Here is a 27,852-nt window from a genome sequence, read left to right on the forward strand (position 1 = left end):
TTTTCCTGTGTTACACTTGAATGGACTCTGATTTTTTGCAGTTTTCTTCAAGATTCCAGTGTGTGCTAACCTCCCCACTCTCCCAAGTTCCTGTAGGGAACAAAAAGAAAAAAAAATGACTCTGGGGTACATTCTGTTCTCAGTTGTGCTTGGTTGGTCTCCCTGATTAGACTCCTAACTCCTGTAGGGCAGATACCATGGCCTCTATCCCCCAGGTTCAGGAAGAAGGAGTGTGTTGCTACTATTAAACAATGAAGGGATGTGTGTTTGTGGTGTGTGTGTGTGTGTGTGTTTCTTACTGGAGAGGTCTCTGATAGAGAAAGGAGAATGAATTTCAGAAGCAAGGTCATTGGGAGATAAGTGAAATGTTTCAATGTTCTCTTAAGCAACAGAACTAGAACAAGAACTTGGTGGAAAAAAGGCAGTAACCACACCAGGGGACCTTCTGCTGTGTGGCCACCATCTCTCAATTACCCAGATGAAAGACGTTACCTTCAAATGATAGAAATTCCTATATTTGACAGGTAAGCTGTTGGGTGATGGCCCTTCTATTTCTGAGAGCCATCTTTTCCTGATGTCTCTGTGATGGTCAACCCTTCCCTCCCAAGGTGAGTTCCTTCATAAACAATTCACCACTTGCAAGCATTGGAGAGGACACGGAGCATAGATATGTTTTGCGGAGGGAGGAAGGGATGAGCTCTCTTTCCCCTCTGGGGAAAGCACCTGCCCTTCTCTTTCGGATTTTCACTTCTCATGATCTATATTTGGAGTCCTATGTCCATTATTCAAATGAGATACATATTTCCTGTCACTGATATAAACATCTTTCAAGCCAATTCTCTTTTTTCTTGCCAGTCCGGGGTGGAAAGCCGATGGCTCTTGCAAACATAATTTGGAGCAGGACCACAGACAAGTTAAGACCCAATAGCCTAAGGGAGCAAGTGGATTCTCTCTCAAACTATCTTAGCTTCTGCATACTGTAACTTCCAGGTGATTCTGTGTCAGATGAGGATCAAGGTCATAACTGGGCTATACCACCCGGGACTTCCCTGGCAATGCTTACCTGCCTTAACTGTGGTTGTCATATACTTCTCTGAAGAAATGAGATGCAAAACTGTAAGCAACAGACTCAGAATTCAACAGACTCAGAATTCCTGGCTTCTCAAGGGTATGGTAGTTGGTTTCATTTGGTTTTGCTTTTCCCTTTTACTTATAGCTCATATTATTACTGGTATCACACTGTGTAGTGATCACGCTCGAATACCCGGGAGCTTTGGTTGAAGGCTGGTCTAAACAATTCAGTTCACAAGACTTCCAGATTGCTGAGACGATTACCTGTGTGTGCTCAGATGTGTGTTTCAGAATGATCAATCTTGGCTGTGTGGAGGAAGAATCTGCAAAGGGAGATGGAGTTGGTGTGACAGAGTGGCTGGAGATGGGGGGGCTGATTACGAGTCTGTTGTAACTTTCCAAGTGAGAGGTAACAGGGCCTGAGCTAGAGCAATGGGAGTGGAAATGAGAGTACAGTAATGGAGATATTTCAGAGGTGGAATTGACAGTATTTGGGAATGGATTGCATGAAGGGGTGGAAGGTGAAGAGGAGCTGAGGATACCTCTGCTATTACATGATACAAGGGAACAGGCGGAGGACTGGGTTTGGGACAGATACTGATGAGTTCGTTTTAGGTATGGTGACTTACGGGCCGGGTTTGTCTGCTATCGAGGGAATGCCCAGAATGTGGGACTCTCAGTGCTAAACCCGGGTAAGTCCTGGGCAGACCAGGACAAGTTCATCTCACTAAGTTTAGGATACGGTGGATTTGAGGTGTTTGCAGACAGTGTCCAGGAGTTGGCTGGGCATGTAGGAGGGGTGTGTAGAAAGGACATCAGAGTCAGGGGTATAGTTTGGGGAGTTGCCTGTTACAGAAGATGGGTGAGCCCATAGGAGTGGGTAGGATAACTAAGGGAAAATACACGGCATGAGATCATACCTACCTCAAATCCCCTGTGGAACTCTAGATCCTTGTGAATATGAATGAATGAATCAAATAATTAAGGAAGAATAAGAGGTGAGTGAGAACTGAGTGAGAACGAGACAGCAGGCCACACTTCGAGGCACACCTATCCGCACAGGTGGGCTGTGGAAAGAAATCCAAGGCTGAGCCATAGATGGCAAAAGAGAACCAGAACAAATGACAGTGTCAAAAAAGTCAAGAAGGAAGAGAGTTTCAAAAGGGTGTGGGTTAGGAAGATTAACATTGAGGACAGGCGATTGGCTCTGGTAATTAATATGTCACTGACCACCTACCAGAGTACACTTTCTGTGGTGTCCTAGAGTCTGTGGCATCCTGAGATCAGATTATAAGATGCTGGTGAAATAGAGAAAGAGAAGAAAGGAAGTGTGGGTAGCAGAGATTCATCTTTCTCCCAATAATGAGGGGAAGGGAAAGAATAGTTTTCTCCTTTAAATACCAGCTCAAAACCCAGCTCTTCTTACATTTCCCTGAACAATTGCCATGCTCCTGTTCTCCCCCTTCTCAAAGTTGCTAGAGCCCCAGGGGCTCTGTAGGAAAAACATATTAGCTATGTGTAATATACTTCTTTATTTTCTGGTAGGTTCTAGTGTGCTTGTTTGGTGTTCCTATTAAACTCTAAGCTTCCTGAGGGGCAGAGACCACAGCTTAGATCTCTCATCATGCCCACAAGAAAAGCCTTCGAGAATATTTGCTAGTTGTTTGGATGGGAAGGATGGAAAGATTCTCCGGTTCACATTTTCTCAACTTCCACAGTATTTGCATTTTGGGCTGGATAAGTCTTTGTTCTGGGAGACTGTCCTAGGCACTGTTGCGTGTTCAGTCATATCCCTGGCCTCTGCCCACTAGTTGCCAGTGGCACTTCCCTATCACCCTCTTATAGTTGTGAAAACTGAAAATATTTCCAGACATTGCCAAATGTTTCCCCATGTGTGTGTATGTGTTTGTGTGTGCGCGCGTGCGCACAGGAATCGACTCAGTTGACACCCACTGCCTACGTGACTGGAGCCTAGCTTAGTTACCCCCTTGTCCTTCAGCAGGGGCAATCCAAAGCCATTTCCCATTGAGAAACATGGGTGTCCAGTTCACAGCCTCCAGAAAGAGAAGTATAACCTTCCCTGGTTACTCGCTTTCAGTTCTGAGACCCTTAAACTCATTCCTTTCTCTGCCTCTCCTTGGAGTGAGTTAATGGCTCAGTACTTGCACTTAAACACAAAGTACTGAAATGATGCCAACACACTTTCCTTATGATCCTGAATATCAAAGCAGAGCTGGAGAGACATCTAATTACAGCAGCGGTTTGTAATGTTTCTACAACTGTAAGGGAAGCATTTATTAATTTGTTCACAAAGTGTTACTAGTAGTTAATAATGCTTATTCTTTTCAACGTATCTTTCAAATATTATAACTCTGTTGGTAGCCTCCTCAGAGACTGACCAGAAGGTGGGAAAATCAGAGAAAGAGAAAATGTATAAAATAAAGGCACAGAACGTTTCAGTGCCCGAGCAGAGTGGAGAACCCAGGAGTCCTGGGCTCTCATTCTTCAGGTTAAACTGAAGTGTCTTTCTGACATTTTAAAAAACACTTTATTTTTTTATTTGGGAGAGAGAGAGGCAAAGGGAGAGGGAGAGGGAGAGAGAAAATCCCAAGCAGACTCCACGTCCAGCATGGAGCCTGACGCTGGGCTCGATCTCACGACCCTGAGATCATGACCTGAGCCTAAGTCAAGAGTCGGACACTTAACCAACTGAGCCACCCAGGCACCCCTCTTCCTGACATTTCTATGTATCATCCCAATGGGGCCCGTGGTTCCCAAAAGACATTTCATGTGGGTTGAGCTAGACTGCGGGTGAAGATAAGAAAACCACTCTGATATCTTGCCCTGTTCTAACACCATTTTCTAGGCTTCTGAGGTTCCTTGGTAGTGCACTGTGAATCTTCCTACTGCTGCTCTATGGGAAAGTCCAGTAAACCAGTCAGTACATTTTTATCGAGTGCATGATAAATACTCTTAAGACACCAAAAAGTGATGTGAATAAAAGGAGTAAGGTTTCACAACTTGTAGCTCATTCTTCCTGGTTCTTAATGGAGCATGTTAATTTATTGAACTAAGAATTTTCTGTATATTCTTGGATGACAGCTCCATGAAATAGGTATTATTAGTATCTGGCCTCTTTTTACAGAGAAGAGAATGTTAAATCAGTGAGGTTAAATCACATGCCAAAGGCATATAGCTACAAAGTTATAGAGCTGCGATTCCAACCCATTCTATATAACTCCAAAGTCTGTGTTTTTATCTACTATGCTAATGGGATTCATTTATCTGGTCCACTTCCTGTCCTTTTTTTTTTTTTTCAAATGGGTAAGCTATTCCATTTTATGGAAGGAAGAACTGTGGACCAGAAAGTATAAATGACTTGCCCAGGATGACATGGTGTTGGTGGTGGTGATGATAAGGGCAGGAGTGGAAGAAGCTAGAAAACACATTTTCTTCCTTTTATTGTGTGTGCTCTTTTCTCCTTATCACATTATTTCTAGTTTAGAAGACAAGACACCTCTCATTCTAGGAAGCAGTGAAAGGACTAGAAAAAGAAGTCTGCCATTAATTGTGTGATATTGAATTTCTCAATTCTGTGGCACTGACAAACCAGATGATGGAGCCATTTTCTTTCCCAAGGATATTGGTGGTCATTAGCTATAGTTACCCTGCCAGCAGCCTTTGAGTGGGGAGTACATTGTGTCCCTTCAGGATCTCCCAGGAGGATTGAAGAATATATTGAGTATATATAAAATAGAGAAGAGAGAATATTGAAAGAATATACTACACACCTTGACCAAGGAGCTGGGCTAGAGAATCTAGCTGCCACAAAAGGAGAGGTTTTCTATAGCATTATGAAGTTGCTTCTGAGTCACTTTGAGGAGCGAGAGGGAGGAGAACTGCAGAACCAATTGGCATCTTCCAGGATTTAACTGAGTAACAGTTCCAAGTCTGGAATAACCTTGGGAAATCCTTGACCTTGAAGAAGGTTGGCTTCCTATTGTCAGCTGGAATTCCCCTGATCATCCCTGTGCAATGAACTCCCTCCCATCATTGGGTCAAGGTGAATAAATCAGAGGGATGGGGCTAGCCTCTTGTTTCTGAGAGACTTAATTTTATTTTTGTTTGATATAGATAGCATATTTACATGCAAGAATAATCCGTTTTGTTGGCAGAATGCGGGCTATTAAGCATTACCATTTCTAACAACCCCAGGGATTACTGTAAATCCCTGAGATTTTTGTTACATTCAGTAGTCACAGACCTTCTGGTTATTCCTACCCTTTCTCAGTAACTTACTAGGAACAAATCTTCATGAAGTATCCTTTTTCATTTGTTTGCCTTTTTTCCCACAAAAGTCGTCATAGCCCAGAGGTTTTATACAATTGTAACCATCCTTTTATTTTCAGCCATTGTCCATGCCACACCCCTTGAGGCTTATCACCAGATTTTCACTCCTCCCTTCCCATCAAAACCATATCCCTGCCCCATCATCCAAAAGCAGGCAGAACTGAAGAAGGACTGAGCTGGTGATGAGTGGCTTTAGTAGAGGAATCTGAAGATCCTTAAAGCTCTTTCCTTCATTTCCTGAGACTTCTGTGGTTAGACATCAGTCCTGGAGTGTGGTGGCCCTGGAAAGTCCTTTGGCTCTGGAGTCCCATCAGTTCTGGGTTGGAATCCTATCTGCCGCTTACAGCCAGGTGATCTTTAGCAATTCTCTCTCTGTTGGCATCTTTTTAAAGTGAGGATGATATTCATTTGTTGCTGTTGTCTGTTTTTCTGACATTTACCTGGCATTTACCCCCAAATTCCTACACCTATTCTTTCATTTTGAGCTGTGCCCATTGCTTTTGACTTTGCTTTGTGATTTTGTAGATTGTTTTATTTAAAAAAATTTTTTAAAGATTTTATTTATTTGGCAGAGAAAGAGCACAAGTAGGCAGAGCAGGAGGGAGAGGGAGAAGCAGACTCCCCGATGAACAGGGAGCCGGACATGGGGCTCGATCTCAGGACCCTGGGATCATGACCTGAGCCGAAGGCAGACGCTTAACCAACTGAGCCATCCAGGCATCCCTGTAGATTGTTTTAATTTAGGCTTCAACTAATGGCTGTGCAGAACCGCCCTTGGTTTTGTTTGTAGAATGAAAACCCCACGAGGGCCAGAGCTGTGGTTATTTGTGCTTACCATCATATTCCCAGGCCCTAGGATGATATTTGGCACATAGCAGGTGATCAGTACATTTTTATGGGATGAGTGAATGAATGAATACACAGATTTCCTGATCCTAGTGCTCAGATCAGTCCCTTTGACCTACTACTACACACCGCCTAATGTAAGGAGTCGTTATATACTACAAGAACAGGCCCTATTCAGGTACTGTCCTGTGAGGAGGGCTACTTGCCCTCTTTGTCCTGGAGAGTACCCACAAATTTCAGTTAGTTCATTCAGGGCTGATCCTGAGTCATCCTGTACTTGAAGGGGTTAATAGGACTGTACAGGCTTATTTAAGTTGATAAGGATGACAAAAATGATTAGTGGAGCCGAAGTGAACAAATGCTCGAGTTCAGCCTTATGAAACTTATACTCCCTTTACTGCAATTGTAGTATGTTAGCTATTTTTCTTCTCCTTCTCCTTCTTCTTCTTCTTCTTTTGGTAGAGAGAGAGAGAGAGAGCAGGAGTGGGGGACGGGCAGCCAACGTGGGGCCCGATCTCACAACACTGCGACCATGACCTGAACTGAAATCAAGAGTGGGACGCTTAACTGACTGAGCCACCCAGGTGCCCTGCTATCTTTCTCTTTAATTCCCAGTTGTACATTATGGGCAAAAGCTGTAGCTGTATTTCCTGTCCTTGGGGAAGCCTTTCTTCTATATCTGTTACAAAATTTTACAAAATGTAGGTGTCCTGGAAGCAGTTGTATGACCATCTTTATTGAATGAAAAGATTTATTTCTGGGTGGAGTGTTACCTAAAAGAGTTTCCCCTGGTTTCTTGGGGGTTATCAATTCAGTGGTTGCTTCCTGTGTGACACTATAAATCTGGCTGCAGTGAGGCCAGAAGTAGCTTATTTCCTGTTGCAGTTGGGTAAGGTGGGATTATGTCCATCCTTTTTATGACCCAGAGGGCAGCCTGAAACTGCAGGATAACTGAGGTAATGGCAGATGTAAACTAGGGGAGGTGAGGGCTGAAAGGAGTTTTTGATTGAGGTTAATCTTAGTAAAGAGTCCTTAGGCGTGTACAGTCCTATTAACTGCAGTTTAGCCAAGGCCTAAGCAGTGGTTAATTAAGGCAAATCCAGGGCCTATTCAGGAGCACAGTCTAGATAAGGCCTAGCTGGGGCTTGAACCCAGTTAAGCCATGGTCCTGGCATAGTTAGGTCTGACCAGGGCACAGCCAGGTTCAAAGCCTAGTTAAGGCCTAGTCAGCCCAGTTAAGATATAACCAGAGCCTAAGCCTACTTACGGCTTAGTTGTCCAGTTAAAGTCTAGATAACTCAGTTAAGGCCCTGCTAGGGCCTAAACATAGTTAAGGTCTAGTCAGAGTCTGGTTAAGACATAGCCAAGGCCTAAACGTAGTTAACTACTAGTCAGATTGTAGTTAGACATAGCCAGAGCATGTTTAGGACCTATCAGAGTCTTCTTAAGGTTCAGCCAGGTTCTAAGCCTAGTGTATGTTTAGTCAGAGACCATTTAGGGCCAAAATTTACTTAAGTTTTAGTCAGAAACTACTTGAGGTAGATCCAGGACCTAAGCTTATTCAAGCCTGGTCAGAGCCTGATTAAGTCATAGCCAGAGTCTTGTTAAGGTATAGCCAAAGTCTAAGCTGAAATAAAAGCTAACCAATAGGGTTAAGATCCCATCAGAGTATGACTTGGATTAGTTATGGCCTAAGCCTAGTTTATGTCTAGTCAGAGACCAGTTAGGGCCAAAATCTACTTAAGTTTTAGTCAGAAACTACTTGAGGTAGATGCATGGCCTACACTTACTAAAGCCTAGTCAGAGCCCAGTTAAGGCCTAGCCAGAGTCTTGTTAAAATATATCAGGGCCGGGCACCTGGGTGGCTCAGTCGTTAAGTGTCTGCCTTCGGCTCAGGTCATGATCCCAGGGTCCTGGGATCGAGTCCCACATCGGGCTCCCTGCTCTGCGGGAAGCCTGCTTCTCCCTCTCCCATTCCCCCTGCTTGTGTTCCTGCTCTCGCTATGTCTCTCTCTGTCAAAAAAATAAATAAAATCTTAAAAAAAAATATATATATCAGGACCTATGCCTAGTTAAGAGCTAACCAACATGGTTAAAATCTCATCAGAGTATATTAAGGACTAGCTAGATCCTAAGCCTAGTTTATGTTTAATCAGAGACCAGTTAGGGCCAAAATCTACTTAAGTTTCAGTCAGAAACTATTGAGGTAGGTCCAGGACCTAAGCTTATTAAATTCTAGTCAGAGCCTGGTTAAGGCCTGGCCAGTATTTTGTTAAGGTATGGCTAGGGCCTAGTCTAGTTAAAAGCTAACCAACATGGTTTAGATCTCATCAGGGTATGATAAGGACTAGCGATGGCCTAAGCCTAGTTTATGTCTAGTCAGAGACCAGTTAGAGCCAAACTCTATTTATAAAGTTTTAGTCAGAAACTGCTTGAGGTAGATCCAGGGCCTAAGCTTATTCAAACTTAGTCAGAACCTAGTTAAGGCCTAGCCAGAGTCTTGTTAAGGTATTCCCAGAACCTAAACCTAGTTTAAAGCTAGCCAGGCCAGTTGAGGCCTAACTAGGGCTAAAGTCTAGTTCAGGCCTAGTCAGAGCCCAGTGAAGGTCTAGTCAGAACCTAAGAGTCTAGTTAATGTATAAAGGGCCCAGGCTAGTTAAGGGATAGTTTGTCCAATTAAGACCTAGTTAGTTTACTTAAGGCCCAGCTAGGGCCAAAGCCCAGTTAAGGCTTCATCAGCCCAGTTAAGCCCTAGTCAGGGCTCAGTTGAGGCTTAGTCAGGGTTCAGTTCAGGCCTAGTCAGAGCCCGAGACTGGTTAAAGCTTAGCTAGTTCACATAAGGCCTAACCAGGGTCTAAACATAGTTTTGGCCTAGCTAGAACCCATTTAAGCCCTAGCCAGGGTCAAAACATAGTTAAGGTATAGTTGGAGTCTAATTAAGGCCTAGTTGCAGCCTACATCTAGAGAAGTTATAGTCAGAGTCTAGTTAAGGGATATCAAGGTTCTAAAGCCCAGTTAAGACTTAATCAACCCAGGGGGGCCTGGGTGGCTCAGTCGTTAAGCGTCTGCCTTCGGCTCAGGTTATGATCCCAGGGTCCTGGGATCGAGCCCAGCAACGAGCCCCACATTGGTCTATTTAAGGCCTATTTAGCCCAGGGGCTAAACTTAGTTATGTCCTAGTCAGAGTGTAGTTAAGTCCTAGCCAGAGCCTAAGCCCAGTTAATGCCTAGTTAGTCTAGTTAAGGTGAAGCCAGGGCCTTACATCTTGTTAAGGCCTCACATCTAGTTAAGGCCTATTTAGGCCCTCACTTTGTTAAGGGTTAGTCAAGATCAGGGTAACCAGCTTCATCCAGTTTGCCCAAGACCTTGCATATTTAGCACTGAAAGTTCTGGGTCCTGGAAAATCCCCTGGCCCCTGGCAAACCAGACTGATTGGGCACTCCAGTCAAGGCCTTTTTTTTTTTAAATTTAATTTTATTATGTTATGTTAATCACCATACCTTACATCATTAGTTTTTGATGTAGTGTTCCATGATTCATTGTTTGCGTGTAACACCCAGTGCTCCATTCAATAGGTGCCCTCTTTAATACCCATCACCAGGCTCACCCATCCCCCCACCCCCCTCCCCTCTAGAACCCTCAGTTTGTTTCTCAGAGACCAATTAGGGCCTTTTAAAGAAAACTTTTCTTTGCCTTGGAGTTTACAAAGCACATTTATAGTTTATAGTTTTGGTTTATAAAAGTTTACAAAACACATTTTCAGCATTATTTCATTTGATTAGTATAGCTTCCATTTGAGATAGGTGTTACCCTCATCCCTGATGTGCAGACGAGCAAACTCAGGTTTAGAGAGAAGTGCCTCCCTCAGTGCTGTGCGGTCAGTATCAAAGGTAGAGCTTAAACCAAACTTCAAAATGTTTGAATTCAAAAGCCGTGCTGTTATTTTTTAAGCTATAGTAAAGGGGCCCCTCCCCATAATTAAAAGTTGTCGAAATTACAAAAGTAATACTTGCTCAAGGCCCTTACCATCATCCTGTTTTCAGATCAGGAAAAGTGAGTTACGGCAAGCCTAAGTGACCTGCCCAAGGTAAGAAAACTTTTAAACTTAAACTCAGGTTTCTTTGCCTCCAAATTCCTTATTTTTCCCCTTTAAAGAGAATCTCTTTCCTCCATTCTTCCTGCTTGCTCAGTGTCAGGTACTTCAGTACATGTGTGTGGCTGAGATTGTTTCAGGGTCTGCAGCTTTCAGAGATGTTTCCGTGCATACATTATCTGAAGTCCATCAGGTGTGTGGTAGACTGCACTTGCGTTGACACTTCTGTTTGCAGCCTGGGGTTTATCTAGTGACCTGATGCTTATTGTCCCAAGGGGGAGTCTGTTGAACCTGGCAGCAGAGCTGACTTGGTAGTAGAGTTAAACCTCAACCACTTGATTTGCTGTGATCAAAGGACGAATACACTGAAGACAAACCTGGTCTCCTTAGGAATTCTCAGGAGGGTGACTGGATACATCCGTGTTATAATGACATTTTGGGGGCCAGGGAAAGAAATCAGGCCTCCCTCTCTGTTACTGTGGGTTCTGCTGCCAGAAGGCACTGAGAACTTGGCTTGCCTTTTCCTGGCTGTGCCATTTCTCTTGCCTCCTGTAAGCTTACCAGGGGTGACAGGTGTCTCTGTTAAAAAGCCTGTATGTAAATATAGCTGTATCTTCCACTGTGTTATCCTGAGGACAAAATAGTTGCCACCCCTGCAGAATGTAGCAGCTTCTGGATTGGATGCCAATGGTAGCAATGTGCCAAGCATGAAGTATCCTGTTCCCCCCCACCTCTGCCAAATAAACACCAGCTTCCTCTTCAGTGGTACATTTCAAGGGACAGCCTCCACTCTGCTTGTGGAGATAGAAGGGGGAGTGTGGCAGTAATAGTGGGGGGGGGGCTTGCAGCACGGGTGGTCAGTGGCCCGGACGGGGGCACTGGGGAAGAGGCCACTAGGATGCACTTCAGGACCATGATTTCCTGCTTTTTGCCTTTAGGTTGCTTTGGAGAACTATTTGGTTCACTGTGTAATGCGAGAGGCAGACAGAGATGGTTAGGAAGAAACAAGTGATTTATTTCACTGAGCAGCTGGTAGATTCAAACGTTGCTTTCTTTCTTGGAGAGGACGCCATGTGGGAATGGCATTATTTTCTCTGACATGCACATGGCGACTCCCTACATAAGCTTTAGATGACTTCATGTGTTTGTATTTCCATGAGCTGGTGAAGCACATTCAGCTTCAAGGCATTGGGTTAGTGGCATAAGCAGGCCATATCTCTGTCCTAACAAAAGATCTGGAAGGCCTTTCCTGGAGGCCTGGGGGCTTTGCAGTACAATGTTGGAGGCTACGGAAAGGGAGCACAGAACTAGACTTCTGGTTCTACCACATTCCAGCTGTGTGATTCTGGGTAGATCGTTTTGTCTCTCTGGGTGTCAATTTTCCTAAATGTAAGATGGAGGTAATAAACTCTGTGTTGCCCTATCCACGCTATATGGTAACTGTGGAGATCAAATGAGATATAATGTGAAAACAGTAGAAAAAGTATAAAGCCTTATAAAAAATCTGAGGAATTGTTAGTTCTATTATTCATTCAACAAATAGTTATTGAGTACCCACTGTGCGTGCGTGCTTAAATGAAACAGAGATCACTGTCTTGTTGGGAGTTTACCTTCTGGAGTGGGGGGAGCCATAAAACAGTAATCATAATAAGTAAGTAAACTATACAATATATATATAGAAGGTGACAAGTTCTAAGAAAATGGAAAAGGTAGAGCAGAATAAATAAGGCATAAGGAAGACTCAGGAGTGCCAGGTGGGGAGGGGGAAGTTAAATTTTTCAAAGGGTGGCACGTGTAGCTCTCGTTGAGAAGGTGAGATGTAAGCAGAGTCTGAAGGAGGGGAGGAATTTAGTCATTCAGATATCTGAGCAAAGAACATTCCAGGCAGAAGTAATAGCCGGTGTAAAGGGCCTACAGAGGAAGTGTTCTGGTGAGTTTGAGGAATGGCAAAGTGGCCAGAGTGGCTGGAGTGGAGGGAGGGGGAGAGAAGTAGAAATGAAGTTGCAGACTATATCGTGGGGGGCCATGGAGGCCATTATAAAAGATCTGGGCTTTATTCTGAAGGATATGCAGAACCATTAGAGGAGGAGAGACATGGTCTGACTTTATTTTATTTATTTATTTATTTATTTTGAGAGAACGGGCATGGGGAGGAGCAGAGGGAGGAGAGAGAGAGAATCTTAAGCAGGCTCCACGCCCAGCGCAGAGGCCAGCTCAGGGCTCGATCTCATGACCCTGAGCCGAAGTCAAGAGTTGGATGCTTAGCCAGCCAAACCACCCAGCTGCCCCATTCTGACTTACATTGTAAAGGGCTCACTCTGGCTCTTGTGTTGAGAAGAGACTGGGGTGAGGCAAAGGCAATCCTGTGAGGAGGCTGTTGAAATAATCAGGGTGAGAGGTAGATGCTGGTGGCTCACAATGACAAGTTTTAGATTTTGAATGTATTTTGAAGGCAGAGCCAAAAGGATATTGGCTGTGGATTGTGGGGAAAAGAAAAGAGTCAAACAAAGATAAACTCAAGATTTTTTCACCTGAGTAGCGAGAAGGATAGAGTTGCCATCTACTGAGCTGGAGAAGGCTCTAGGTAGAGCAGGTTTTGGAGGGAAGACCAAGGATACAGTTTTGGATATACCGAGTTTCAGATATCACAGGTCAGCATGAAGGCAATTAGATACACAAAGAGGAAATTCTGGAGAAAGGTCTGAACTAGCTAAATAAATTTGGGAGTCATCTGTGTTATAGGTATTATTTACAGCCTGGAGGAGATCACTAAGGAAGTAATTATAGATGGAGCAGAGGAGGACCTGGGGAGTGATCAACCATGTCAAGGGTGGAAGCCACTGGGGACTTGGACAAGGGTACTTAAGTGGAGTGGCCATTATATTTCATTAAAAGTGTGTGTTTTAGAACAAATATTTAACCTGGTAATATCAGTCATGAGATAAGAGAGAGATTTTGTTCTTGTCAAGCAAAACTGCCTGGAGATTCCCCTGCCTCTAATATTAAAAAGAAAACTGAGGAATCCTGAAAGGACAACTCCACCCAGTCTTTCATTTGAGGGCTCTTGCCAGACCAAAGAGCTGAGGCCCTGATGTGCTTTTCTGAGTCCCAAGCATATAGGTAATGGGATGAGCTCTTTACCCATGTTTAAAATGCCAACCTTTGGCCCCTTTATGAACCTTGAGAGATAAGAGGAATGAAATCTTCAGAGGGAAAGGAAACAACGAATTCATGCCCAAGGGCAAAACATTTTTCTTTATAGGATATTAAGAAATGTTTTCTCTTCCTCCCTTCCTCCAGTTTATTCTGATTTTATTTATCTCAGAGGTCAGAAATGGAGAAGTCTTATTTTTTATTTCCATGGAGCATCATATGGTCTTTGGGTGATTTTAATGTTCATGTAGATTTTTGGTATCTTTCCTTTTTACTAGAATGTTCTGACTATAGGTGCACTCTGGGAACAATAGTATGTAGGGATGAGGACAACGGAATGGTTATCCTCAAGGGGACTTGTGGCCTATGACCCACCATGGCCATATGGTGTTCTTGTTGCCATCTTAACACTGTATCTTATTCTGTTGGTGATTAGGAGCTGCCCAGAGCAGTACTAGGTGGACCACAGTGTAAAGGACAGCACAGAGGGTAGAGAGCCTGAAGAATCAGATTCTCAGTCTTGCTCTGCTACTAACCAGCTGTGTAATCCCAGCAAGTTACTTATCAATGATGCATCTTCACTTCCTCAGTCGTAAAAAAGGAATAATCCTTATTGCACAGGATGTTATCAGGATTAAATAAGTTAATGTATGTGAAGGTACTTGAGGATATAATTAGCAGAAGGAGGAAATGACGAAACACAGATGAACTACCAAGGGACGTTATGGAATCATATTTTGAGATCATTAAAAACAGAAGCATTCTTCCTTTGGTGGATAAGTAGTAAGCACATTTGCAGGCAGAAAGAACTATACGGCCTCTGATCTTTTTTCCAGGTGGAAAAAGAAACGAACCAGGTCTTTCCTGGCAAACTGGCATTTGCCACAGAAACAGAGAGGAGGCCACGGCTGGTGCTTAGTCTTGCTCTTTTCAAATTTCTGAGAAGTATTCTTGAAACTCAGGACTAAAGCCAGGCTAAGATGGTAGAGAATAAAAAGCATACAAAGATCTATGTATGATGCTCCTTTTCTTACCCAAATGATTCACGTAGGAAGATCTCAAAGTCTGGGCTGGTTCAGGTGAAGTCATGCTAGACACAGGGTAATGGCCTTCATTTTCTTGCCTTAATGACTTTGCTAATTACTTTCTAAGTGAATGTTTCCAAGGAATAAGCTAGTTAATGCTTTGAAAGATGCATCACCATAAGACCAAGCAGAGGGCCTTCTCCGCGCAGCTGGCCCTATACTGGAGGAATAGCCAATGAGCAGTCTTGACGTGTAGCCAGCTTCTTCCCGCCAGAGCTAGGAGCCAGAGTGCATGCATGCTTCAAAGGCAAGAAGGAGTTAGGCTAGGAAGATCGTCTAATCCTCAAGGATTCCCTACCTGATTGGCCTCAGGTCTTCTGGAAGGATGACCTGTGAGCCAGAGTCACAAGACAGTCCTGCTCCCTCATATCTTTACCCAGTTCAAAGTCATGTTAGTTCTAACCATGAGATAAATTGTTATCTCTGGCCCGCCCTTCCAGTTTTTGTAATACCTGCAGCTCCTCCCCTCCTACCTTCACAGGGTCACTAGTCAGTACTCGGGATGTACCACTCACCAGTTCCTGGATCCCGGAATTTCTCCAGAACAATTACATTAGCTAGCATTTATTAAGAAGCTTCCTATATAGCAGGCACCATTCTATACTCGTTGTGTATATTAACTCATGTTGTTCTCACAACTCTTATTACCTTCATTTTGCAGATGAGAAACTGAGGCAGAGTAGCCTTACTACCAGAGTAAGGTAGTACTCTAGTACTCTACCTTCTACCTGGAAGGTAGTAAGTGGAAAGGTTGAGATTCAAACACAGATCTGTTTGACACAGATCCTACCCTTTCAACCACTAGCATCACGTGACTGACTCTCCCAAAGAAAATACATGAACAAACAAACAATGGCGATTTGCCTTTTTCCTTCTCAGAAAGCTGAGAGAAGATGTGAAAATAGAATCCCTTTTCCTGTTACTTCCAAGTTTTGTTCTTATTTCCCTTATTTTAGACCATGTCCTCTGCACTGGTAATATTTAAAAGCCAAGAACCTTTCTAGAAGTAGTACAGCTCTTTTTAGGCTCTCTGGGGTAGGGGGGGTGGTGGCTGTGGGCTTCTCATAATAGCCAAGATTCAGGGACAAGCCTGTGCAGGGTCCCACCAAGCCAAGATGGGGGGGCTGTTCTCCCGTTTGAATAGTTTTGAGGAAACTCTTTGTCTGTCTAGGAAAATAACTAAGAGATACATTTTCAAAAGTGGTTGTTTTTCTCCAGTGACTAAGTTGTTTTTCGGAACGGTAAGCAAGAATTTGTGATTCTCTCTGCAGCAGTGAGCAAATTTGGAGGAGGAGGAAAGAAATTCAGTAGAATTCAGTTTAAATTGACCATAAGGACATTTCCTACTCCCTCTCTTTCCAGTTTCTGTTTTGAATTTTTCATATATTTTCAAGAAGGGACCATGTTTAGCTCTTCAGCTGTACAATTCTTTCCTTTCTCTCTTGATAAATTAAAGATGGTTCATGGGGATTTTAAATGTCAGATCCTATAACAGGCAAATGCCTTATTGCACACAGCTTTTTTTTTTTAAAGGCAAAGTTTTGTCGCTTAAAAAAAAGAGTTTAAAGGGTAAACACTTGTTTTGTTCATTGTAGCCCCTCAGAGAGCACCAGCTATGTCAAAATTATAAAATTTTTCAGGGCGCCTGGGTGGCTCAGTCACTGAAGCTTCTGACCCTTGATTTTGGCTCCGGTTGTGGTCTCAGGGTCGTGAGACTGAGCCCCATGTCAAGCTATGCACTGAACATGGAGCCTTCTTAGTCCCTCTCCCTCTGCTCCTCCCCAAGCTCCTGCTCTCTCTTTCTTTCTCTCTCTCTCTCTCTCTCTCTCTCAAACAAACAAACAAATAAGTAGAGTCGTTTTAAAAAATTATAAGATTTGTCCTTTGGGGGCAAGGACTTCTTGATGTTTTCCTCAGGGGTGAGGACAGCAAAGAGAAGTAATGTCTGGGGGGTGTTTTTTTTTTTTTTTTTTTTTTTTTAATCTGTATTGAATGCATGTATCCGAATGGTACTGCAGCACCTTCTCCTCAGAGAAGGGAGCATTATGAAAAAATTTACTGTTTGTAGATAGGAACCTGGCACCTACACTCACCAAAGGCGCATTTTAATCTCTCTCACATAACTGCCTCTGTTCCCCTTGGATATGAACTAATTTACCTTGCCTGATGCAGAGAAGCTTATCTACTATAAACATAGACCCAGAGGATTTGGATTCCTTTGCTCCTTTCCATCCTACTGTTAGACACTTACTGCCAGTTTGCTAGTTATGAGCATCACAAAATAGCAGGATAGGACTATCAGCTAAAAGAAAAACAATGGCTCTTGATTAGTTGTGCTGACAAAAATGTCATAAGAGTGAAATTAATAAAAACCTATGGGGTTAAAGACCCTAGTTATCGGATGGCTAGCTTGCTCTCTGTTCCAGCTGTCTTTCTGAGCTACTTGTAAGATGTGGGTCATCTCATCTTGTGTCAGTTTATAACTCCATCTAGCTGTAAGGCTCTCTTGCTTTACTTAGTTAGCACTGACCTGAGGTAGAGAGCCACATGGGCCAAAGGGACCCTGCTCCGTACCTTCAGATTTCATTCCATTGTCATTGGCTGTGATGACTGGCTTGCTAAACACTGCCAAAATTCTCATCACTGTCTTGCTGTCCTTACTGGTTTTACAGGAGAGAGACCCAAAATTAAAACAATTTTTTTGAGATATACATACAGTGAAGCACACAAATTTTAAGGGTAGAACTGAATGTTTTTTTAAAAACATATGAAATCATATTATGACATAGAACCTTTCTAGCATCCCAGAAAGCTTTTTCATATCCCTTGCCAGTCAATAATCCTCCACCCAAAGGTAACCACTTCATTCACTTCCATTCCATAGACTTGTTTACTTATTTTAAAATTTCATGTAAATGGAATTATACAATATGCATATTTATGCATCTGGTTTCTTTCATCATTCTTGTACATGTTTTTTGGGGGGACATTTGTACATTTTTCTTTTGGATACTGAAGAGTAGAATTGCAGGGTCATGAGATAGAGGTATGTTTGGTTTTAGTAGATACTGTCAAACAGTTTCCTTTTTTTAAAGATATTTATTTATTTATTTATTTATTTATTTATTTATTTATTTATTTATCAGGGAGCTTAGCGAGAGAGAGAGAGAGAATGCACAAGCAGGGGGAGTGGCAGGCAGAGAGAGACACAGGCTCCCCGCTGAGCAGGGAGCCCGATGCGGGGCTCGATCCCAGGACCCTGGAATCATGACCTGAGCTGAAGGCAGACACTTAACAGACTGAGCCACCCAGGCATCCCTGTCAAATAGTTTCCTAAAAGTACTTATTACCACTTAACACTTTCACCAACAATGTATGAGAGTTCCAGTTGCTCCATGTTCTTCTCAATGCTTGGTACTGTCAGTTTTTTCCATTTTAGCTATTCTTTGGTGGGGTTTTGTGTGTCTTATTGTAGTTTTAATTTGCATTTTTCTGATGTGCAGTAATGAAAGCCTACTCATATGCTTGTAGGCCATTTGGATGTTCTCATCTGTGAAGTGCCATTTAGTTCTTTGTTTTTTTTTAAAAAATTGGACTTTTTTTTTTTTTAAATTGGATTCTCTCTTGTTGATTTGAAAGACTATAAAAAATATATGTATATATTGGATACAAGTCCTTCGTTAGATATACACATACATACTGTGAATATTTTCTTCCAGTCTGTGGTTGGCCTTTTCACCCTCTTAAGGGGTCTTTTAATAAATGGAAGTTATTTATTTTTATGAAGTCCAGTTTATCAGTCTTCTTTCATAGTTAATATTTTTTGTTTTCAAAAAATTTTTCTTATTTTCAAATAAGAAATCTTTGCCTACCAAGGTCAAGAAGATATTTGCCTATGGTTTGATCTTGAAGATTTATTGTTTTATCATTCATGTTAGGTCTATGATCCATTTACAATTATTATTATTATTATTATTATTATTATTAATTTTGGTATGTGGTGTGTAATGGATTGGAAATTAGAGAAGCCTGAAATTCAGGATTAGTTTTCTTTACTAGCCTCAAATATTATGCAGATTTCTCCTTTTCCACAGTAGAGTCCTTCTGCCTTGGGGCCAAACCTCATCTTCAACTTGGGCCCAGAATGAGCAAATGTCTCATGAAGAAAAAAGCTCTGGATGACCAGCTCACTTAGGAAAGGCTCTGTGCTCTCAGAAATTTTAGTTTATCTTGTCCTTGTTTCCACAGATCAGGGATATCTTTATGTATTGATTTTGCAGTTTATCCTTCTTTTTGTTCTTTAGTTTGTGACAGGAGCATTCACATCCCCGCTTGAAAGCGGAAGTCCGGAAGACATTCACAGGCTGGAACCTTGACTTTCTCATCCATCTCAGCTCTATCACAGGTGAGTAGTTTGAGTGTTTGGGCCAATTCAGTAGGTCAGTAGAAGGGCAGATAAAATGGACACAGCATTTCTTCCACAGATGATGAGGATCCCTGAGGGCACCAATCAGGCTGTCGCCATCCCTCCGCCTGAGGGCTCATAGTCAGCTTGGAATTCAGCCAGTTTCCAGGGATGGCAAATGAGATTAACATTCTCAGTTCTATCCCTGCTCAGAATGAGATGTCAGCTCTGGCCTGAATAAGGCAAATTTTGCTCCTATGTAGCCCCCTGAATTGGTGCCCTCCGGCATAGGACTTCAGGAGTCAGACTTGGGCTGACTTTTGGTTCTGCATCTTTACTTAACCATGTGACTGTGGGCAAGTTTGTTAATTTCTCTGATTCTCAATTCTTTCATCTGTAACTTCATAGGGTTACTGTGAGGATGAAATGTCCTAATATAAGACAAGTGGATTTCACAGAAACATAATAGGTCTTCTACAAATGTGAGCATTTATTAGAATAATTATTCATGGGCATGTCATCTCATCTGATATATGGTTCTTGAGGCTGGGGATTATGCTTGGTTAAATTTTTGGAAGGAGTAAAATTTACATGCAATTAGATGCACAGATCTTACGAGTACTATTTAATGAGTTTTGACAAATGCATATTCATATTCTTTTGTAACCCAAAATTCTAAAATATAATCATTACTGTCACCCCAGAAAGTTCTCTTTTGCCTCTTCCCAATCAGTTCTCTAGAAGCAACCACTTTTCTGATTTTTTTCCATCATAGGTCATTTTGCATTTTCTAGAATTGCATATGAGTGGAATCTTACAGTATGTATTCTTTCATATCTGGCTTCTTTTATTAAGTATAATGTTTTTGATATCCATTCATGCTATGGTCCCTATCAGTAGTGGCTTTCTTTTTCTTGCTGATTAGTATTACACTGTATGAATATACCACATTTTGTTTATCCATTCTCCTTTTGATTGACAGCTGGGCTTTTTCCGCTGTTTTTTTTTCTTTTTTTTTTTTTTGCTATTATGCATAAAGCTGTTATAACCATTCTTCTAAAAGTCTTTTTGTGAATTTAATTTCTCTTGGTTAAACACCTCAGAGTGAAATTGCTGGGGATCAAGGTGGGTGCTTGCTTAGTTTTATAAGAAACTGCCAGACATTTTCAAAGAGGTTGTACCATTTTATATCCCACCAGCAATGTGTGAGAATTCTAGTTGCTCTACAGCTTTGTCAACATCTGGTGTTGTCAGTCTTTAATTTTTAACCAGTTAATTAGTATGTTGTGGTGTCTTATTGTGATGTTAATTTGTATTTCTTTGATGACTAATGATGTTGAATATTTTTTCATGTGCTTATTAGCTATTTATTTTTCTTCCTTTGTGAAATGTTTGTCCAAATCTTCTGCCCATTTTTAATTGGTTTATCTTTTTATTATTGAGTTGTAGGGGCACTTTTTTTATTGAGGTATCATTGACATATAACAGTATATTAGTTTCATGTATATGACAGAATGATTTGATCTTTGTATATATTGCAAAGTGATCACCACAATAAATGTCATTAATATCTGTCACCATACATAGTTACAAAACATTTTTTCTTGTTATAATTTTTGAAATTTATTCTCTTAGTAACTTTCAAATATGCAATACAATATTATTCACTATAGTCACCATGCTGTGCGTTACATCCCTGTGACTTATTTATTTTATAATGGAAAGTTTGTACCTTTTGACTCCATTCACCCACTTCACCCACTGCCCACCCCCCAGTAGGGGCTCTTTGTATATTCTGGTTACAAGTTCTTTGTCAGATATATGTTTTATGAATATTTTCTCTCAGTCTGTGGACTGCTGCTCATTTTATTTACTGTGTGTTTTGATGAATTGGTTTATCTTTGTACCCCTTGCTATGTCTATTCATGGATTCAACTTGATAATATTTTCTGAATGAAAGAGCTGAAAGTTGTCCCTTCCTCCAGCCTGTAGGTACCATAATGCAAAAATGTACTGCATGTATAATGAGAAAGGGATGGTTAGGGGAGCTTTTTTAGGTTGGAGGGTGAGAAATCTGAGAAGATATTTAAACTGAGAACAGAATGACAAGAAGCCATTTTTTTTTTCCTGGGGAAAGGGATCCCAGGCAGAGGGAACAGCTAATAAAAGGGCCCTTAAACACTGTTGGTGGAAATATAAATTGGTATACCCACTATGGAAAACAGTATGGAGCTTCCTCAAAAAATCAAAAATAGAACTACCATATGATATAGCAGTTCTACTTCTGGGTATTTATGTGAAGAAAATAAAAACACTAATTTGAAAAGACACACATACCCCATGTTCATTGCAGCATTTTGTAATAGCCAAGGTATGGAAGCAGCATATGTGTCTATCAATGGGTGAATTTCGGAAAAGACGATGTGGTTTATATACACAACAGAATATGACTCAGCCATAAAAAGAAAGAGATCTTGCCATTTGCAACAACATGGATGGATCTAGAGGGTATTATGTTAAGTGAAATAAGTTGGGCGAGAAAGACAAATACTATATGATTTCACTTATATGTGAGATCTAAAAAACAAATGAATAAGCAAAACAAAACAAAACTCATAGATACAGAGAACAGATTGGTGGTTATCAGAGCAGAAGGGGGTTGGGTTGTGGGCAAAAAGGGTGAAGGGGGTCAGCTGTATGGTGATGGATGGCAACTAGATTTATTGTGGTGATCACTTTGTAATATATGCAAATATCAAATTACTATGTTGTATACCTGAAACTAATTTAATGTTATATACCAATAAAAAAGAAATAAAAATAAAAACAAAAAGACTTAAGAAATATATTTTAAAAAATGGCCCTTAAGGTAAGTTGGGGCTAGGCACAAACTATCCAACATACCCCCTTTCAGGCAAACTAAGGTGTCAGGGGTTACTTGCTTTAAAAATTATCACAACTGGAATAAGCTGATGCTATAGTCTTACTCTTTCTTAGTACTGCAGTATTTAGCAGTTTCTCAATACTCTCCTTGTCTTCTCCAAGCCCCCAGGTCCTAGGTTCCAAGATGCTTTGAAGCTAGGAATTGTGGATTAGTTAACACAATGGTCAACAGGGTTAAGGCTAAGTCGGGATATTTTTTTCCCCTCAAAGGTGACCAAGTGATTGAAGAGATAAATCAAGGTTTGCATAAGTAAAAAGTAACTACATTTATCTTTATAAAACAGCCAGCTATGAAATGTTCCACCTCTCTGCTTTTTACATTTAGATTGTATAATGTAAGACTTTTTCAATACAATATCAACTCAATAAGTGGAATATAATTTATTTTTGAAATTTTTCCCAGTTTAGGGAGAGAGAGAAGAAAAGATGACGGGAAGGGATAGTGGAAGAAGGAGATACACAGAGAGTCAAATAGAATGAAACATATAGGTGAATAAATGGAGGTCTATTGACCAAGAAGAGGAATATCAGAGTCCTAGAGGGAGGTAGAGATGCTGAGGAAAAAAACAAAAAACAAAAAACACCTGGGTGAAGGAGAAGCCAGAAATTAAATCGGTTTAGTGTGAGTGTATTCCTCTAGTAATATTTAACACACACCTTTCTTCTGTGTTTCCCTTCTGATCCACACTCTACATTAATGCCAAATTCCTCTCACAGTTTCTTTCCATTATTTCCTTCCACCAGACTGATTTTTCTCTAGTCAAAATGCAGAGATTCTTTAAGCTAATAAAATAACTTCCAGTGCCCATTCTCCCATATTTCAGATGAGAAGTTATCTCCAACCATAATCATGCCTTCTGATCATAATTGTTGTGACCCTTCTCGGGGCATGCTTCACATCTACTGTCAGGATTTTGGACCAAAAAAAAAAAAAAAAAAAAAAGTATGGTTCTGAAAGAACTTATGTTAAGTGGAGATAGTATATAACTGAGTGGGTCAAAGCAGGACCCATGGAGACCAGCAAGCTCCATCTGAAAATCACAGTTCATCTGGCCAGTGGTTTGCTGTACTCAGATAAAGGTCTAAGGAGTACAATTAGCCAGAAGTAGTGCCTGTGGTTTGCTGGGCCCCGCTCTGGTCAGAACTGATGGAAATAGGGCATTGATAGATTTGGCAATATCCTTAAGGAGTGAGATGGATGGCTGCTTCCTAATACTTTCCACTAGGAAAAGCTCAACTGAGGCTAGAGAAATAAAAGCAGCCCCATTTGCAGGACTGGCTGCTAGAAATTCAATGTGTATATGTACCCAAGGAAATACTTGGTCAAAGTATATAGCTAAACTGATCAGCCATGGACTGAAGATGTATGTTATAATAAATGGAACATTACAGACTGGACTACTGCAGGAAAAACAATCTGGTGAAGGGAGATAAGAAAAGAAATCAATGAAAGAAATTTAACAATTCATGTAGGACATGTACCAACTCATCAGAACAGGAAGACAGAATAATCTATTTAGTGTAAAAGAGGAGACAATCTGACCCCCAAAACTAATGTGGACTCTACAGTCCTAGGGACTCCAAGTTCAAATTCAACTCCCTTGTCAGTTCAATTTAAGGTCACAGAATGGGCCCATGAAGCCTCATGGCATTTGGGCATGAATGTCCTAGGTAAGCAGAGGGGAAAGAGTGGGGGAAAATGTATGAATCAAACAAGTGAGTAAGCGATATGAGACATGTCAAATTACTAAAAACTTGCATCTTCAACAAACTCATTTTTTTCTTTTTTAAAAAGATTTTATTTATTTGCCAGAGAGAGAGAGAGAGAGCGAGAGTGCACAAGCAGGGGGAGCAGCAGGCAGAGGGAGATGCAGGCTCCCCTTGAGCAGGGAGCCTGATGCGGGAGTTGATCCCAGGACCCTGGGATCATGACCTGAGCCTAAGGCATACACTTAACCAACTGAGCCACCCAGGCGTCCCAACAAACTCATTTTTAAGAGGAGTGGGGCATGTTAAACCAGACCAATGTGTGAAGTAGATGATACTGGGCCAATCTTTAGATTTTTAAACAAAGAATACTACCTTATAGAAGTATAAACTTCCTCAGGAAGAGGGTTTGCAGAGCACACCAGACATGCAGATGAGAATAGTATGTTCATGGCATTAGACAAAATTGAAGGAACTAGCTGCTAGATATGCAGTATTGGCAGTAATAGGAAATGACCAAGGAACTACTTTTATTTCAGAAGTTGTCCAAAATTTGGCAAAAGACACAAACTGTGGAACTTTAATTTCACAAATTCCCCAGGCTGTACGGCCAATTGGAAACCTTAATGAATGGAAGACTTAAAACACGAAAGAATTTAGCAGCACCAGATATAAATGGCAATGAGGTAAAGTGCTAATAAAGACAGAATTAATTGAAAGACTCTGAGTGAATGTAACTTCCTCAATAGAAATGTTCAAGAAAGAAAGCCATCAAAAAGGAGGATCAATAACTAGGGATACTCTTTCAACCTTATCCTATAGCCAGAACCTGTAGGACAGATAAAGGCTCAAGAATAATAATCTTTATATTTCTCTTTTCTATTATTAGATCTGCTTTGCTGTTTTCTTTTGGCGGTGGCAGTCTCTCTGGTGGTCATTATAATAGCAGTTTACTGCCAACACAAACAAGAGCGTCGTATGTAAGTTTTGTGGGAGGTTCACCAACTTTATCAAAAAGTGCTGTAGGACCACTGGCCTCATTCTGTACTTGATCATATCAACAGCCTCATTTCTCAACCAAAACAACCATAGAACCATTCCTAGCCCCATAGGATCCATTATCACCAAGAGCCCATTTGCTACAGCTTTCAGTAATATTTATCTACTGAGGAGATCATTGAGGCATGGAGCCTGTGTCAGTCCCCGTGCTGGTTGCTGGACTTGTTGATTGTGTAGCCCAGTTAATAAGAGTAGCTGAAGAGCTTTTACAGCTGATTTCACAAGAACAGGTTCCTTGTGTAGAGCAAAATGATAGAGCAGAAGAGGTAGAAATGGATGCATCTCCTCCTGAGGAAGGTTCGCTCCCAGACCTTGCTGAGCTCTCAGACTTAGAGTCAATACTTACACCAAGAGAAGATGAAGACCTAATCCTTGACATAGATCAAGCGATGTTAGACATAGAAGATTTATATGAAGATGTACTCTCCAGTATAAACAATGACCTAAGAAGTGGTTAAGATCTAATTTGCCCCCAGCAGCATGTGAGAACTGATCGTTTTTCTGTTTTAAATAGATTCTGATTTTTCTGAGTATTAACAATGTTTGTTCTCCTAGTTCTGTACATTTTCATTACTAATAGCTTATAGAACAAGTAATACTAGATTTACTTCCAGTAGAAGCTGGCCTGTTTTCTTCTTTATATTTCTTTTAAAAGCTCCGACTTTAGCCATATGGCTTTTTATCTACCTGTTCTTGTTCTCCTGTTGGGGTTCCTAATAACAGAAGCAAATAATACCAAAAAAAGAAACTCCTCACCTAACAACGGAGTGAAGGCCTCATGGACTCTATTATGTGTTGGAACCCAATGTCATTATTCTGCGAATGGAAACCAAAAGGGGAATATCCCCCAAGACGGTATTATAATGAATACATCACACTGACAGGACAGCGTTGGGGCACTTCTATTTGAAAAGATATAACTCCTCACTAGGCCTTTAGGAGAGGATGTGTCAACCAAAGAATGCTAGAGCAGACTAGGGGAAGCAATTTTGAAAAAGCACCATCTATCAGATAATAAAACTGTAGAAAGGTTTTCAGATAACTTTTGCCAGGGAGAAGCCTTTGAAAAAGCTGAGGCCAAGAGGTTCTGATGCAGGACTATTCCCTCAAATGATGACCCACACTACAACTAGTCTTCAGTATTGTTCCCCAAATGGAAAGGGCAAATTACATCAAATAACAATGAGAGGAGTAGTAGTAGTACTAACAGGTCTAAACATAGCCCCATGAAAGACTGTTCACCAATGGAGTCAAACCCTTATGGCATTGGCTCAGACGTGATGGTCCACAAATAGAAGTGGATAAAGTATATCTTCTTGGGTATAGTTAGATTTATAAAGAATAGCTGATAGGCTTATTATAGGGTACCTGCTGCCACCTTGACACAGAAATCTTAACTATTGACAAATGGGAGCAATAATGAATTTGAATAAAATATGGACTGGTATTTAGCCCTAATAATTCTACAAATACCAGAAGGCTAAAATGCAATAGTTGGATGACCCCTCTCCCCATATCAAAATAGAAAGAGACCCAATAAATGTGTGGGAAATTCACTGCTCATACTAATTCCATGCCATATAGTAATCTTGCTTCCATTTGGAACAATAGCTACCCTTCAGACAAGCCCATGGACACTATGGTCCTCCTTCCTAGAGAATGGTCTTTGCATCTTACAACATGGGCAACAACTAGGTAAAGGCAGAGTAGTAGTTAGGACAAATTGGTGCATTCAAATTGTGAAGAAATGACATGTGGAAGTTAATCCATCCTGGTGGAAACCAGACTATACCCAATTCGTATAGAGTCCTAAAGCATATTATTAGCAAATAGATTAAAAATACATTGAATACAGATAGATTCATAACTAATCAACATGACAGATGCTGCCTCTAATCCTAAGTGAGGTCTACATACAGGGATAATTAGCTGCTTTTAAAGGTAAATGTGGGGGAAATTAGAGATCTGATGTGGATAAGCAGTGGCAGGAGAAACAAAGTCAATTTCACCACTGAATTTCAGGGTGAGTGTATGTAACAAATTAAAGGAGACTGCTGTATCAAAAAAAAAAAGCTACCACAGATCCTTTTGAAAATGAGAGGCACTTAGGTAGCTACTCAAACATGTTATTATGAGAAAGTTCCACAGTAGACTGCTGTGTGGAGTAGATGAGGATCCAGGACACTTAAATGGGTGCACAAAGACACAAAGAGGAGAAATAAAAGTTCTATCATCAAGCAACTACCGTGGGTAATTACAAGCCAGACCAGACAGCAGATTGAGGGACTTCGCTGCTGTACTAATTGGACAAATCGAGCCTTACTTTCCTAGGGTAGGGGACTCTAGCTATTGCAGTATGTCCAACCAAGAAGAATCAAAGAGGAATTGGATAAAAGTTAAAAGATAGAGTCTATGCTTTAATTAAAGTTTTGGAAACAGCTGGAAAAGATATATACTCTCCACTAGGAATTTGGACTTTAGGAAATTGGCTCTAATTTTGTGTCAAAATAAAACCCAAAGCAGGAGTACTTGGGCAAGATCAGGAAACATCCAAGGAGAGACCATCAGTCTGCTACAAATTCTATTTAGTGAACAATTTCACTGTAAATGGACAGATCTGGTGCTCTTCAAATATGATTGATACCGAACGGTAGCTATTCCCCTATGTAGAACTCTGGAATATAGGCGCTATAACAGATTAGTGTGAGCTCATTAAAACTGTTAATATTAATGAGAGAACACAAGCAAGCATACTAACTAAAGCTGGCCATCAAAATACATCAAGAGAAATCTGTGGGACTACTACACACCTTGAAACAAGATAAAGCTTGAACCAGCCTATAAAGCAACTAATGCTCAACATGGTCCTTATGTGTCAAAGCTGGAAGATGCTACAACCTGGTAATATGTGAAGCTGGCTAGCCTCCTGGCAGATGAGTCATGTGGAAAGATTGTACTACAGTGGCACCTCAGGATTAGATAAAATATATTAGATGTTTGCTTTGATTGTGTGATTACATGTGTTTAAGAACTGTTAAGATGTAAACCCGCTCCAAACAATGGGTTGTTGTATTAGGCATGATTAGAGTTGATAGTGATAAGAAGTTAAGTGTAGGCAATAATAAAATACTTAGGAATAA

The 27,852-nt window shown here is 41.1% G+C and overlaps 2 protein-coding genes across 2 annotated transcripts in view; one reads left to right on the forward strand and one right to left on the reverse strand.

Moving 5' to 3' along the window:
• TRPC5 (transient receptor potential cation channel subfamily C member 5) overlaps nucleotides 1-27,852 on the reverse strand; it is a 126,996-nt gene that overhangs the window by 61,667 nt on the left and 37,477 nt on the right. The gene's annotated exons all lie outside the window — the stretch shown is intronic.
• On the forward strand, nucleotides 483-26,036 carry TRPC5OS (TRPC5 opposite strand). Its single transcript, XM_035007361.1, has 3 exons — nucleotides 483-524; nucleotides 18,903-19,003; nucleotides 24,543-26,036. Exon 3 carries the CDS (start codon nucleotides 24,838-24,840, stop codon nucleotides 25,168-25,170), a length of 333 nt encoding a protein of 110 aa, XP_034863252.1. The 5' UTR covers nucleotides 483-524; nucleotides 18,903-19,003; nucleotides 24,543-24,837; the 3' UTR covers nucleotides 25,171-26,036.

This window comes from Mirounga leonina, unplaced genomic scaffold, assembly GCF_011800145.1.
Source record: "Mirounga leonina isolate KUSES-001 unplaced genomic scaffold, KU_Mleo_1.0 Mir_101664, whole genome shotgun sequence".
Classification (NCBI taxonomy): Eukaryota; Metazoa; Chordata; class Mammalia; order Carnivora; family Phocidae; genus Mirounga; species Mirounga leonina.